Source organism: Oncorhynchus mykiss, chromosome 4 (assembly GCF_057628025.1).
Source record: "Oncorhynchus mykiss isolate SJ-2025 chromosome 4, ASM5762802v1, whole genome shotgun sequence".
Taxonomy (NCBI): Eukaryota; Metazoa; Chordata; class Actinopteri; order Salmoniformes; family Salmonidae; genus Oncorhynchus; species Oncorhynchus mykiss.
The window spans coordinates 58913314-58930186 of NC_143025.1; the positions used below are offsets into that span (position 1 = coordinate 58913314).

Below are 16873 nucleotides of genomic sequence, written 5' to 3' on the forward strand. Positions count from 1 at the left end.
GAATTCCAAGAGTGTGCAAAGCTGTCATCAAGGCAAAGGGTGGCTATTCAAACATAATATATATTTAGATTTGTTTAACACTTTTTTGGTTACCACATGATTCCATATGTGTTATTTCATAGGTCTGATCTATTCACTATTCTAATAAAAGAAAGAAAGGAAAGCCTTTGAATGAGTAGGTGTGTCCAAACTTTTGACTGGTACTGTATGTTGTTTAGGTGTGTGTTTTTTAAGCCAAACTTAAGGTTTAAAGGACCCATAGTCAGGCACTTAAATCCCTAAACAAAGAAGAGGTAGTTTGAAGCAAATTATTGTATGCATAATGAAAATAATTTTGAGAAAGAATAGTAAAATTGGAAATAGGGGACATGCTGAGGTTATTATTGACAGCTGATGTATTATTTAATCAGAAATATATTAAAATTAAGTGAAGAGTGACACAGTCATATTAAGAGTAAGGAACATAATGTGATGAAAGACTTCTCTCATGGATTCAGTTTGAAGTCCTTGTGTCCTTTAGTCCCCCTGTACTAAATGATTAATGGCTCTGACTATGTTGCTATATTTAGAGGGCCAGGAAGTGGGAATGCCATTGCATCCTGTGATATTTTACTCCTGTTGCTAATTAAGTGAATGTTGTATCTACTGTATCTCACATCATCATCATGAAAGAGCATTAATTCCAGAAAAACTTGTTGACCTCGAAACAAACAAATACACCATCCCATAGCCCCAAATGAGTTTAGATTTTAATGTTTGAATTGAGAACCATGAGCAAGAGGGAAAATTTATTATAGACTGTCTGAATTTACTTTGATTCATGCAGTAACATTTTTAAATGTCCAGAAATGCATTTACGGGGGAGGAAAGGTCTGACTGTTTTCAACTTTTCCTGCTTGCAATAATTTGTGTGGTGTGATGGTTTTCCTTGCCATCTCCAAATTGCTCTCTAAGGCTTGAATAAATATTGTTTATGTTCCTTAAGTTCACGCCCCACTTATGAGTCATCTCCAATGGAGGCCTCTACTGTTGAGCTGTGTTGGGATTTTCAGTCACAAGCTATCCCTTCTAAGCCTCTCACAAAATAACACATTTAATCAATTTAATCCAACATCACAAACAGATGTTCTCATTAAAGTTGCACAAAATGCACTATGATTTAAGTTGGAGTTTATTCTTAGGCCAAATGTCTGTTAGTGTACCTTGCTTACACATCTCCTCTATTTATAGGTCATGTGGAAGCTAGCATGAACTGATATGAACAGAGCATTGTGATTGGTCCAGAATGGTGGTGTTGTGCAACATCATTCTCAGAACACTAAGTCCATTTGTCTCAGACTGACTATGCTTGTGAATATCGTTTTTTCAAACATTCTTTGAGATAGTTACATTGTCTATTACTTACTACGATGAACATATCATTGGAGGACACCTCATTTGAGATGGGCTGGGCTACAAGGGAAGGTATTGGAAAGGTGGAGTGAGCATCCAAAAGGTGCATTTAATCCAGTACTGTATGGAGTTTGTCTTTGACAAACTGTGTTGAAAGAGGTCTGGAAGGGGTCCGGAATGCCATTGGTGTGTCGTTCTGTGGTCCAATTGGGGGGAAAACTAGATCCATATAAGCCTTCCCTGGAATGGAAAAAAATATCTATTATTCAGTCATCAACCTCCAGAGAGAAAGGACAGTGACATTACATTCCTTGTTCAGGTCTAGACTAGGTGGGAGTCATAGGGTGGTCTCCACACAGGATCCGTTCATGTGCAGTGAATGGTTCAGGCAGCCCTCGTTGCGATGCACAATGAGCACGGGGAAGTAGAGTGCGTCCTGGTAGTCAGGCGGGTTCTCCTCACTAGCTGGCTGGTCCGACGGTGTCAGGCAGCGCGTGCTCTCTGTGGGGCACGATGTCTCGTTGAGGCTGCCGCTGCTCCGCCACAAGCCGCTGCGCCGCGAGCCGTACAGCCGCGACAATGAGAAACGGCTAGCGCTGAAGGGGATATGTGGGCTAGTCCCATTGCAGATGCTCAGAGCACTGCGCGAGAAGATGGATGAGCTGCTGATGGTGCAGTGGCAGCGCTCGCAGTTCTGTCGGTAGCTGCCATAGCTGCCGCACACCGAGTAAGTGTTGCCATTGCTGCCGCCACCTGAGGAAAGTTGAGCAAGGTCCATGAGCACAGCCTCGGAATAGCTGGGCACCAGCTGCTGGTTGGAGCGGATGTGCCACTCCAGTTCGGTGCTTTCGATGGTGTTGACCCTAGGAATGTGGTGGCAGTATGGTCGCTCCTCGGATGGTGTGACAGGGACACAGTCGAAGCCGAACAGCTTCTCCACATGGTAGTGGAGGTAGGCTGTGCGGTACTCGGTTAGCACACGCAGCGGCCAGGAGAAGGTGAAGGCAGCGGCTGCCCAAAACACGTAGTTGGACACGTACCAGGGCAGGTGGTCCAGGTCTGAATAGGCAATCATGTACTCCTTAAAGTCTACATTCTTCAGGTGCATGCCCTCGCGGGCCTCCATGTAGTCGTCCAGGCCCTCGTTCTCGGTGAAGAAGCGGGCCCGCTGGGTTAGGTAGGAGTTCTCCGACTCCACATTGGCAAAGCTAAAGCACTTGGTGAACCTCAGCTTGGTGACGGGGAAGCTGTCCAGGCCCTGCAGCTGCTTGGAGATGTCGTTCACGCCGCAATTGCCGTAGTTAAACTCCGCCTCGGCCACGTGCGTGTTGACACGCTGGTGATACACTTGCGTGGTGGTGTAGGCGTCGCCGTTACGGTAGCGTGTCACTTGCCGCGTGCGCCGCACATAATGGTAGCTGATGGCCTTCCACCAGATGCAGGGTGTGGCTTGCTGCATGCACCCGATGCGCTCGCCCACACTCTCCACGTCCACCTTGTACAGCAGTGCGTTGTGGGTGCGGCAGTGCCAGCACTCCACCAGGTAGACCACGTATAGCATGACCATGAAGGCCACAGGAATGTAGATGTATCCGTTGGAGCAGGGGCTTTCGTGGTACATCATTGACTTGACCTTGTAGGCACTGTCGAAGGAAAGCCGCGTCACCTTGGTCACGTGGCACCAGGTCATGGCCCCCACGCAGCCGTACATGAGTAGGGACAGGAGCAGGCATTTCCAGTGGCTATCCCTGCACAGGGACTTACTGAGGGACTGCTTCAGGGGACGCTGCTGCACAGGGGGAAATGGAGAAAGAAAATAGCAATGAGTCTGGGAAAACATACCTGTAAGCATTGTTGTGCTAACCATTATACATACAGTGAGAAAACACATCAAATGCACAATGAGAATGATGAATTGATGGATATTTGAAGCAATAGCTATCTTTTAAATAACTCTATAGAAACAGTAAACTTGAAAGAATTTGAGGCAAAAGCAACTACTCTTTGCAACACATGAAATATTCAGCTTTCTAAGTGCTTTGACATACTGTATCTTATGAATGAGCAAAGAGCTGCTTGCTCATGTCTTTGCTTGTTATGATCAAACAGTTCAGACTTTATCTGAACTTTCACACGATCAACCTGACCACGAGAATCTTTTTGTTTCCATTTCTTTTTTACATTTATACTATTCAATTTTTCATATTTTTTCCAAACACACACATGCGAACATTGATTTACAGACGCACACAAACAACGACTACATCTCATCAGCCCAGATCCGCACGCTCACACTCCCATCAATAGTGCCTGCATTATTGTTTGCCACATGGCCTTAAATTGTACAGATTTGTTTTTCTCGGTCGACTATGTATACATTTTTTCAAGATGAGTGATGAGAAGAGAATCAGCCCATTGGGTATCTCACTATACCCCCATATGCCATGTCTTGAAATATGCAGACAGACAGATTAAAAGTGCATTTACATTATAATACTTCTTACAGACAACTTTATAGCTCTGCCCATTACTTTTGGACTTCATAGCATTCCTAGAAAGCATGGATTATTGAGTCATTTTTAGTTTTACCCTTAAGATATGACTCTGCTGAGGTATATCCATCAGTGCTGTAGAATTTTTTATTTTGTCAATTGTATAATAAATTAATTCTATACAATATTTTATACTGGATTAAGTTTACATTTTCGTTTACTGTAATTTCATTAGTTATGCTCCAACATTCCCTCCATCTTGTGCCAACATCAGTTATTTTTAAGTCTTGGTTCCAATAGTTTATATTTTTTCTAATTAATTGGATAGGTTGGATACTGTATGCTCTCTGCAAGATTGTGTATGTCTTACCTATCATGTGAACATCTCTTTCCCTCAAGGTTGCTCTGATGTCCAAAATATTTCAAATAAAACATGTTGTGATATGTAACTTTTAAGTTGCATCGATTTGAAAATATCTACATTGGTCAGACCTAAATAGATTTTGAATTATATAATGGAAATAAATGTATTTCCTGTTACCAAGTCATTTACAGTATCTATGCCTTTAGTTTTCCATGTGGACCAATTTATTGGTTAATTCTGAAAAGCTATTCAAGGATTTTTAGGGAGTGATATTTGTTCTTGTAGAATAAGTGTATTTTTCTTCCATATTGTTATAGCGTTCTTAATTATGAAGTTGTTAACTTTATCCTTTGAAAATAAAAAGATTCTGGGGATAAGCATGAGTATCTTCAATATGTACCGATTGTTCCCCTTTAGTGCATTTAACTATATGGCACATGTAAAGGCCTTGGGTAGTGAGTTGATACAATTCCAAGTCTGGAAGGTTAAAAACTCCCTCACACTTAGGAAGATGTAAACCTTTATTTTTTATTCTATGACCGGGTATACTTTTTTAAAGAATGTCTTCGGTGGGGTAATTGGTATTACCAAAAATAAATACATTCCATTACATTCTGAAGAGGCTTATACTACCTGTAAGATTTATGGGAAGATTGTACCATTTAATTAAATCTGCTTTCATATGTGACTCGTTTCAGGAAACTGTGGGTAGGAGAGACATTTTGGAACATGTGAACTTTCATGTCCCTTAATTACAAACTTGTATGCTATCTGGAAATATGAAAAAAAAATAGTTAAATTACGAGCCTAGTTAGTTTAGCTACGGAAAAAGTGAGGAACCTTCCCGCTAGCCATGATTGGCTGAGATAATGGGGGGCTGGACTTGCCGAGAGATGAGTTCGGATTGGTCTGCCAGGTTGCACGTGTCTGTCTATAACATGAGCTGGTCAGTATATGTAGGTAATCCTTTCTAACGTTGCTTTTTTAAAAGGTATCACATAGTAGAACTGCAAAACTGTTGCTCTCCACTTTCTGGAGGACCGAGATTTGAAATCAGTGGAATGCCGGATGGAATTAAAGAATGATAGCTAAGGAGATTGAGAAAATTATGGCATTTGATTGCAAATATGCAGAGGAAGTGAAAAAGAGAACACACAGAAGGCTGTTGTAAAAAAAAATCTGTCTCCGGATTACTTCAAATTTAGGTCAACCATGGCATCCGTGACAGAGAGGGAGAAGCGTCCATCCATGTATACGGGTAAGATAGTCTTAGCTACATTTTCAGATATTACACGTTTCTAATTTTGTCAAAATAATTACTTTCTCATTGTTCCCAACTGTAGTGTATGATATACAGTTTTCTAGCTCTGAGTCTCTACTTTTATCCAATGTAAAAATAAAAAATAATTTCAAATTTTGCTACATAAGACTGAATTGAGCCGGTCGGTCACATATTGTTAAGTAAGTTATATATTTGTTTGTTGTCAGCTAAGTATTTAATATTTTTTGTGGTCCACTTAAAGGATTGCTGTAGATTGTGAGTTCTTCTATTTCTTTTCCCAATGACTATTATATAGTTTTTTTCCAGATTAATTTTATATCCTGATATTTTTGAGTATTCTGAAAATATACCAAGGGGGCATTTAGTTTTCAATATTGGTCAGGTATATCAGGAGTTAATCTGCAAATATGTTTAGTTCATATTCATGTTTACCAACACTGATACCTGATATGTTTGGGTCCTGTCTAATTCTTTCTGCAAGAGGTTCAAGTGCCAGTGCAAACAGGAGGGGGGAGAGGGGACATCCTTGTCTTGTGCCACTTTCTAAAGCAATTTCATCAGAAAATGTATTATTTGTGTATATTTTTGCTTTAGGACATTTTCTATAATATCTGTATTAAATATATTATTTCAGCAGGAAAATTGAAAGCTTCCAAAGTTTTGAATAGAAAAGGCCATTCAAGACCACCAAAAGTATTTTTGACATCAACATCCATTATTCAAGGTCCATTAGTCTAAAAGACTTTGGACAGTCTATTGCTTGTAAGATTTGTGACCGACTGCCATGATCCGGTCTTATTTTGCAAAATTTGAAATTGTGTTTTTTACATTGGATAAAAGCAGAGACTCAGAGCTACAATATGGTATATCATACACTGCATTTGAGGAACAATGGGAAAGTAATTCTGCTTTGAAAGTTGATCAACTTGTAACCTCACTTTTGAGAAAATGGCCTTTGAATGTTTTGCTACTACTACTGGAGAGCTCTTGTTTGTCTACACCCATTTAGCATTGTTCACACCCTCTTAACTTGTTATGGCTGCAATCTCGTTAACGGGATAATTGTCATCAACAACCGCTGAATTGCACAGCGCTACGTTCAAAGAATATTACTAAAAATATTTATATTCAAGACATCACAAGAGCAATATAGGAAAACACAGCTTAGCCTTTTGTTAACTTGAAACTACCCATCCCGGATCCGGGAGAATTGTCATCAACTACACTAATTAGCATTGCGCAATGGTCAAAAAATATTACTAGAAAATATTCATATTCATGAAATCACAAGTGAAATATAGTGAAACACAGCTTATCCTTTTGTTTTCACCCTGTCATCTCAGATTTTGAAAATATGCTTTACAGCCAAAGCAAGACAAGCGTTTGTGTAAGTTTATCGATAGCCTAGCATAGCATTATGTCCAGCTAGCAGCAGGAAGCTTGGTCACGAAAATCAGAAAAGCAATCAAATTAACCATTTACCTTTGATGATCTTCGGATGTTTTCACTGACGAGACTCCCAGTTAGACAGCAAATGTTCCTTTTGTTCCATAAAGATTATTTTTCTACCCAAAATTCCTCCGTTTGCTTGTCACGTTATGTTCAGAAATCCACCGGAAATAGCGGTCACGACAACGCCGAGAAAAAAAAATCTAATTATATCCATAATATCGACAGAAACATGGCAAACGTTTTTTATAATCAAACCTCAAGGTGTTTTTCAATTATCTATTCGATAATATATCAACCGGGACAATTGGCTTTTCAGTAGGAGCGAGAGGAAAAATGACTACCTCTGTCTTTTACGCAAGAATCACTCTGAGAGCCCTCAGCTGGCCACTTACGCAATGTAGTTGTTTACGCTCATTCTTCCACATAAAGGCGTGAAACTACGTCACAATGCTGTAGACACCTTAGGGAATACGTAGAAAAAGGAATCTGGTTGATATCCCTTTCAGTGGCCAATAGGGGTGCATAGGAAGACAACGGTTTCAAAACATGAGTCACTTCCTGATTGGATTTTTCTTAGGCTTTCACCTGCAATATCAGTTCTGTTATACTCGGGGCGACAGGGTAGTCTAGTGGTTAGAGCGTTGGACTAGTAACCGGAAGGTTGCAAGTTCAAACCCCCGAGATGACAAATCTGTCATTCTGCTCCTGAACATTGAAGGCTGTCATTGAAAACAAGAATATGTTCTTAACTGACTTGCCTAGTTAAATAAAGGTAAAATAAAAATACTCACAGACAATATTTTGACAGTTTTGGAAACTTTAGAGTGTTTTCTATCCCAAGCTGTCAATTATATGCATATTCTAGCATCTGGTCCTGAGAAATAGGCGGTTTACTTTGGGAACGTTATTTTTCCAAACACTAAAGTTTCCAAAACTGTCAAAATATTGTCTGTGAGTATAACAGAACTGATATTGCTGGTGAAAACCTGAGGAAAATCCAACCAGGAAGTGCTGTTATTGTGAAACCTCTCTGTTCCATTGCATGCCTACCCTCCATTTAAAGGGATATCAACCAGATTCCTTTCCCTATGGCTTCCACATGGTGTGAACAGTCTTTATACATAGTTTCAGGCTTTTATTCTGAAAAATTAGCGAGAATGATCACATTGCGTCAGTGGATAGCTGGGTGTCCCCAGATTTGTGCATACGCGAGCAGCCTGGAGCAGATCTTTTCTCCTATTGAAAAGGCTACCATTCGGTTGAAATATTATCGATTATTTATTGTAAATACAACCTGAGGATCGATTATAAAAACGTTTGACATGTTTCTACGAACTTTACGGATACTATTTGGAATTTTCGCCTGCCCGTCGTGACCTGCACGAGCCGGTGGATTACTCAACAAAACGCGCCAACCAAATGGAGGTTTTTGGATATAAAAATAATCTTTATCGAACAAAACAAACATTTATTGTGTAATTGGGAGTCTCGTGAGTGCAAACATCCGAAGATCATCAAAGGTAAGCCATTCATTTTATTGCTTTTCTGACTTTTGTGATCAATCTACTTTGCTACTAGCTGTTTGTAATGTTTTGTCTGCTTAGAGAGCGGTCCTCACATAAATGCTTGGTTTGCTTTCGCTGTAAAGCTTTTTTGAAATATGACACGCCAGGTGGATTAACAACAAGCTAAGCTGTATTTTGGTATATTGCACTTGTGATTTCATGATTTTTTATTTTTTTGTAATTTAATTTGAATTTTGCGCTCTGCAATTCAGTGGATGAAATGATCCCGCTAAAGGGATCGGTGCGCCAAGAGGTTTTAAGGGTTGATCCGAGTGTTCTGTCCAAACAAAAGCTGTCAAGCACCCAAGCTAACAATTGTCGCAGTGGCATTCTTTTAAAATTGACACTTCTCAGCCAATCATGGCTAGCGGGAAGGTTGCTGACTTTTTCTGTGGCTAAACCAACTAGGCTCGTAATTTAACTATTTTATTCGTATTTTCAGATGGCATACAAGTTTGTTATTAAGGCACATGAAAGTTTACACGTTCCAGAAGTTTTTTTTGCCAGAAAACACATTTTAATTTAAAAAAACAAGATATTATGGCTCTCATGTGAAGTAGTGACCCACACATACACCTAGTTTATCACATTTGTTATTATTTTATTGTCGCAGTTCATTAAACTTATGGGTCTATAATCAGTAGGGAACTCCAGATTTTTCCTGCTTTTAATATAACTGAAATAACTGTTTGATACATGGAACTAGGAAGTACTGAATACTGAATTGAGTGCCATGTTTGTTTTCATGTGGGGCGCTAAATAGAATTATATGGGAAAGCCTTCCCTTCCTGGTACTTTTATCCACGTGAATGTTTTAACAGTATATCATGTTTATTTTTGGGTGATCTCTGTTTTTAGCGATTAAAAAAAAAAATTATACATAGATTTTCAGCTGATAATCACTTCAGGGTTGTTGAGTCTAAGAAGTCTATAGGATCTGTCCAACTGTTGTTTAATTCTGATTTATATACATTTTCATAGAAGCTTTCTAAAATGTAATTAATCATGTTATTTCCAATTTATGCATTTGTATGTTTATCTTTTTAAATTATAACTGGTATTCTTTTTGTTTGAACTGTGAGATATTTACCAGGTCTATTTGCCATTAAGTAATATGCTTTATTTGACATTAACCTGTAATTGTTGACTCTCTTCAATAGTGAAAGATCGTATTCCTGAATAATTTCACATTTTATTTTCTTCTTTACCTTGTAATGATTTTTATAGAATTTTCTAAGAGATGTATTTTTATTTTATGTTAATTTCTAAATCAGATTTATTTTTTGCTGAGTATGAGATTATCATTCCCCTAATGTACGCCTTAAAGGCATCCCAGATTAAATCAGGGGTTGTTTTTTTCTCTATCTTCTACGTCTACATTTGTAATGGCAAAGGTTAAAATAAATGTCATTTACTTAGTTAATACAGACGCTCCAAATTCTGTTGCTAAGTGTATTTTCTATTGGTGTATTTAAGCACGATAACGGAAAATGATTCGATATCACTATATCATGAATTGTTGAGGGCATTTTTTGGAAATAAAAATGTTGTACATTTAATATAGCTTTTCTTACTTTGAGAAAAAAAGGAATTGTTTTATTGTAGTTGGGAATAGTAATCTCCAGGTATCCTGTTACATTACCTGTAGAGATTACATTTTTAAGCCTCTTTAGAGGCTCTCTAAACTTTTTTTATGTACGTATGATTTAGGTCACCTGCTAAAATAATTATTCCTGTCTGGATTTGATCTAATATAGTTGGAATACTATCTAATAAAAATATTTTCTCTTGGTGGGATATACAATGAAATCAATGTATAGTTTTCACCATGTAAGGTACAATTCAACATTAGAAAACGGTCGTATTGTGTCCATGTGCTGGGATATAAGGGAAAATGTTGGGGGTGCTGAGAATCTGTAGTGCGGGAGAAAAAGAAAATCACGCACTATAGACAGCTATATTGGTCCGCTAGTACAGGACTACTAAAGAAGGTCCAGTTAACTACTTTTGTGAAAAAACAAAATGTTTAAAAATATATAAAAAATTGCCTGCGCATCAGACGGCTATATCGCTCCCCTAATACAGGAATAAGTCAAGGCCCAGTCCACTACTTTTGTGAGAAAGTAAAAAATATAGATATTTTTTTACATCTTTTTTTCCAATTTTTCAGGGGGTGCTGCAGCACCCTCGGCACCCCTACTTCCCGCGGCTACACACAGAAGTGTCTGAAGCCCTCCTAGTCACTCCAACCTAATCCCCCGGCTTCTCACCAATAAACACCATTGAATCTTAGTTATTATGACAAACAAGGTATACAAATTATGTGACATTCGCCAAAGAGCTGCTTGCTCATGTCTTTAGTTTGTTATGATCAAACGGCTCACACACTTCATCTGAACTTTCACATGATCAACCTCTTCAAGAGAATCTTCCCATTTCCATTTCAGGTCATTGAGAAAACACTGCAGGTGTTTGTCGCCATGACATACAAGAACCTCACATACTACCAACAACTTCAAGTGAATGTGAAACCCTCCCAGTTAATGGCGTATGTGGATATAGGGGTCTTCTGATCAAATATACAGTAAAGACTACCATAATAAAAGTGAAATGAGCTGTATTAGCTACATAATTTTATTTTATAATATAAATGGTATGTATTCAAATGGATATCTAAAACACTTTAAGGATTGGAATAGTATTCCAAAATTGTGAACTGTTAAAAGAGCAAACCATCCCAATTAAATCCTGCAGTAATTTCATCCAGACACCATGAAGCTGGTGGCATCTTTTCCACCCCAGGGCACTGCAAGCCCGAGTGCCTGCATCAGAAGCTGGTCACGCCTTATGGGATGGAAAAAGCCCCAGGATGGATGGATTATAGCACTACACACAACCCCAAACAGGTACCCTAAACAACATTCATACATTTGTTTATCAGTCATCACACAAGGGGCAAAGACTGATTGACCTAATCGTGTATAGTACAGGAGGCTCGCTGGACATCGTCACCAATATGGTGGGGAAAGATGGTGGTACTTTTGGCAGGGGATTAATTCATTGGAACTGAAAGGTCCTACTAATCACTGCAAACAAACCCAAACAACCCAGAGTCAGTTAGAGCGGACCAAAGCTAGACCAGGGTTACTAGCCATGTCATGGGCCAGAACTAGTGTGGACCAGGCGACATCTGCAGCTGGATGCTTCTCATTGTTTAATGTACCTGTTTGGGGTTGTGTGTAGTTGTTTAGGGTACCTGTTTGAGGTACCTCTTTGGGGTTGTTTGTGGGTCTTTGGAGTACCTGTTTGGGGTTGTTTGTGTTTGCCCTTTGAGGTTCACAGACCAGGCGGCATCAGCACGCATAATCTACAGCTGGATGCTTCTTGTTGTTTGGGTTTGTTGTGATTGTTTGTGGTTGTGATGCGTATCTGCTTTGGGTTGTTTGGGTTACTTGTTTGGGGTATCTGTTTGTGGTTGCGCTTTGAGGTTTGCAGATCAGGTGGCATCATCACGCATAATCTGCAGCTGGATGCTTCTCGTTATTTGGGTTTGTTTGGGGTACCAGTTTGGGGTTGTTTGCGGTACCTGTTTGGGGCTATTTGGCGTTGTTCGGGGTACCTGTTTGGGGTACCTGTTTGGGGTTGTTTGGGGTACTTGTTGGGATTGTTTGGCGTACCTGTTTGGGCTTGTTTGTGGTTGCGCTTTGAGGTTTGCAGACCAGGCGGCTGGATGCTTCTCATTGTTTGGGGTTGCTTGTGATTGTATGGGGGTTGTTTAAGGTTGTTTGCGGTGCCTATTTGGGGTTATGGGGTTGTTTGGGGTTGTTCGTGGTTGTTTGGAGTACCTGTTTGGTTGTTTCGGGTACCTGTTTGGGGTTGCTTGTGGTTGTTTGTGGGTTATTTAAGTTTGCTTGAGGTACCTGTTTGGGGTACTTGTTTGGGTTTGTTTGGGGTTGTTTTTAGTTGTTTGAGGTACCTTTTTGGGGTTGTTAGTTGTTCTTTGGGGTTGTCTGGGGTACCTGTTTGGGGCACCTGTTTGGGGTTGTTTGTGGTTGCGTTCTGAGGTTCACAGACCAGGGGGCTGGATGCTTCTCATTGTTTGGGGTTGTTTGTCATTATTTGGGGGTACCTGTTTGGGGTTGTTTGTAGTTGTTTGGGATACCTGTCTGGGGTTGTTTGTGGTTGGGGTACTGGTTTGGGGGTACCTGTTAGGAGTTGTTTGTGGTTGTTTAGGGTACCTGTTTAGGGTTGTTTGTGGGTCTTTGGGGTAACTGTATGGGGTTATTTGTGGTTGTTTGGGGTAAATGTTTGGGGTTATTTGGGACACCTGTTTGTGGTTGTTTGGGGTGATTAGTAGGACCCGAACTGAACAGTACCATACTCAAGGAGGGCAGGACACTGTAAACAGCTAGGAAGAGGAGGAATTGTGTTCACGTTATATAATTCTTTCCATGGTTCTATTGCATGTTAATAATACTGTATAGACAACCTTTTTGGGGATTTAAATACAGGTTTCACCAAACTGTATTTCAGGTTTTTACAACACAGACCTGACAGCACTCCATAATTATCCTCCCCTTACCTTGTCACATGACATGGTCCCCTGTAAACAAAACTCCCCACAGGGCAGAGGGCTTAGCACTGAATTTCCCCCTTCTGCTGATAACGCTACCACAATGGAATATTAGTTATTCACTGGCAGCGAATAGCACCGTAATCAATCGAACATGACACACTTTCCAGCCCCTGTTGCATTCCAGCCCCTGTTGTGCCCTCTTTCTGAATTGACAGTAAAATAATATGCACTAAAGCAGCATGGCATGAGATAATAATTGATTGTAGTGGGTGTGGTGTCCCTAAGCCTACTCATCTAATATTAGCATTTGAAGGGTCCTTGTTGTGTTATAAATCTATTTGAGCACAGTGGATATTACACTACATTTTATTTTTAGTAAGACTTTTCATTTGCAACACTCACTACTGTGTTTCAAACTGCCCCTGGAAGCAACTTCAGCACAGGAACTGTTCGTTGGGAGCTTCATGAAATGGGTTTCCATGTGTCGGCTGGAGTGGTGTAAAGCTTGCCGCCATTGGACTCTGGAGCGTTTCCGTTCTCTGGGGTGATGAGTCACGCTTCACCATCTGGCAGTCCGACGGACGAATCTGGGTTTGACGGATGCCAGGAGAATGCTACCTGCCTGAATGCATAGTGCCAGTTTGGTGGAGGAGGAATTATGGTCTGGGGCTGTTTTTCATGGTTTGGGCTAGGCTCCTTGGTTCCAGTGAATGGGAATCTTAACGCTACAGCATAAAATTACATTCTAGACTATTCTATGCTTCCAACTTTGTGGCAACAGTTTGGGGAAGGCCCTTTCCTGTTTCAGCATGACAATGCCCCTGTGCACAAAGTGAGGTCCATACAGAAATGGTTTGTTGAGATTGGTGTGGAAGAACTTGACTGGCCTGCACAGAGCCCTGACCTCAACTGCATCGAACACCTTTGGGATTAATTGGAACGCTTACTGCGAGCCAGGCCTAAATTCCAAACATCAGTGCCCAACCGCGTTTGATTGTCTATCCATTGTTCTGATGTATATCATGCATCGCAAAAATCAATATATTGTATATTCTCCATGACCACTTGCCTCAACAACACAGTTTTAAAAAGGGTTTGGGAAACCCCAGAGGAAAGCAGAATAGCAAGTAGAGCCATTGTTGAGTCAATTATAAAAGTAACTCGATTCATATTTTTTATTAAGAAAGCATTTTGCAGTCACTGCTTCTGAAATTTTAAGATGAATTTGAGAAAAACTGATTGAAAAAGCAGCGGGAATCGTAATATTTAAATGGTGAAGCTAAGTTAAACAGATGCACCAGGCAATTAAATATCATCAATGTGGAGGCAGCTGGAATTATGAATTAAAGATATCAAAAATTCAAAATGATTTTCTTTCACATGCAGTGTGGTTGGTTTTAATGCCTTCTTGATAGATATTAGGAGGTAATGTAATATCGTTCTAAAAATTTACCAACGCATATTTGTAGCCGTGACAGCAATTAAACATGACAGACAAAAACCTCCCTGATGAATTCTGAATAGGAGCTACAAACAGCCACAATGATGATCCTCTCAGGTGATCTAATTTTCACCAGAGGTGTGTTCAACAAATGGTGTTGATGAAGCACAAAGTGCGGGTGTTAGATAAGTCAGCGATTATTTTAGGGTTTATTTGGGTTCACAGGCTTTCATTCATACTTCCTGTTACATGGCATTTCATTTAAATTACGTATTTTTATAGGCTACAATAGTCCACATTGTATTTTAACGATTTCGAGCAATGGCTTATTAGTGTGTTCTATCTAGTGCCTCCAACTGAGTTCCTTTCAAGCTGACACTTCTATATTGTTAAGACTGGCTCTGCGTTACATTAAAAAAAAACTGATTGTGTAATAGAAGGGCTAATGGAAAAGATATTGCTTGGCCAACTTCCATGTTGATGGTTAGAAGTCATAATTGGCCCAATGTAGAATAATGTAGAGTAAAACAAAAGTTTGACTCAACATTAGCACCTCTCAAGACTTAAACCTTGATTGGAAATGTGAATTCTTCAATCCTAGGTTTAATTCAGAAGTGTGATAATAGGAACTGTGAGTGTAAGGTAATGAATACTCACACATTAAAATGGTTAGTGACACATCCTATCTACTGATAATAAACCATTCTACTAAATCATCATCCAATCCCTGGCTATACAAAGCAGATCGGAATATAACCAGCCAGCAATTAAACATTGTTATACAATTGAGTGTTTCCTGATGCCAACCTATTCAGAATGACAGTAAACACAAGAGGGCCTGATTGTAACAATTATAAATAATAATAGTTTGTGAAATTCCCCTAAATGTTAAAATTGTTGTGTAAATTAACATTAAAAGGGCTTTCATAATCCCTTGCCTTGGAAGACCATGACAGGAATAGCATATAGCCTGTCATATGTCCTCAGACAGGTGGCTGTCAATATTTTTGATACGCACCAGAGAGGGACCATTTCATGGGGACATGACCATTTCAGTGACTGGAAGGGAGAGAAAAACAAGCACACACTCACGTAGTTTACCTACGCTCACGCGCAAACACACACGCACACAAACTTGCACAGTCAAACTACACCACATATTTAATAATATGGTCAAAACCATATACGATTTACAGTGATAAACGGTAGCCAAAACAAAACAAGATTGGTGCAGATGTGCTGATGCAGCGCATAATGCGTTCATTTTAAGTGGGTAATTGAACCGATATCTCAGAATCGGAATAGGGCTCAGGTTACGTGGGATTTAGCTATGATATGAATATGAACCATTTGCCAAATGCACGATTCGCTTAGCAGCTCTCGTACAGCCGCAAGCTAAACAAAGCGTTTCTCTTCTCTCACCTCCTCGCGGGGGCTCTCTTCTGTGTCCTCCTCTGGAACGGTAGTGGTGCTGCTCTCACTGGCCGTTGCAGCCGATGCTGGGGACATGTTGACAATAGCAAAAACACAGGGGCATGGATCACCTTAGTAAAACCGAGGTCCAAATCACAGTGCAACGTAAACTAGCCAGCAAGCCTACCCCAGGCTACATAATCCAACCAATATAGCGGGAGGAAACCCCTACGACATGCTCCCATTGTAAAGCAGCATCTTCTCCCCCACAGCATGAGGTGCCACTGCATGGCTACAGCAGCCTATATCCAAAGCGAAATGTATTGGGTTCATATGTCCACTGTAGAAAAAATGGGCTCCTTTGCGCCTTGATGCAGGTGCTTCCGAAATACTCTTGCAAGTGATTAAGGCACTGTTTCCCAACAAGGGGTACTAGGACAAAAAAACACTACTAGGCTGTAGGACAGGCAGAGTAGGCAAGTAGGCTTGTCTGTAGACTAGGCTACATGTGCTTCCCCCTGAGACGGCACAGGCAGAACGTATAAGAGCACACCTGGTGATGTGTGGTGATTGCAATCCTCTCCAGGTACTTGTGTTGAGAAGGCATTTGCATTCTCATTTCAACGCCAACCCCACCACTGATGCTCATAGCCAAAGAGCTCTATGTTCAGGTCATTTTACCAAAGCACCGGTTCCAATCCCGTTATCAAACTCCAGGCGTTTACATTTGTTGGATGAGATGAAAATAGAGCTCCAGTGGTGGGTTTGGTGTCGAAATGACAATGCATGAGCAGAAAAGAACCTCAAACCTACTGTAAAATATGGTGGTTGATCTTTGATGTTATGGGGCTATTGTGCTACCACTGGTCCTCGGGCCCTTGTTAAGGTCAAAGGCA

At 40.3% G+C, this 16873-nt stretch overlaps 1 protein-coding gene across 1 annotated transcript; it reads right to left on the reverse strand.

Annotated features, from left to right (window-relative positions):
• Positions 1–731: 731 nt before the first annotated feature.
• On the reverse strand, positions 732–16496 carry LOC110522046 (transmembrane protein 151B-like). Its single transcript, XM_021600114.3, has 2 exons — positions 15987–16496; positions 732–3181 (listed from the first exon to the last, which is right to left on the reverse strand). The coding sequence occupies exons 1-2, from the start codon at positions 16071–16073 to the stop codon at positions 1730–1732; spliced, it is 1539 nt and encodes a 512-aa protein (XP_021455789.1). The 5' UTR covers positions 16074–16496; the 3' UTR covers positions 732–1729.
• Positions 16497–16873: the final 377 nt, after the last annotated feature.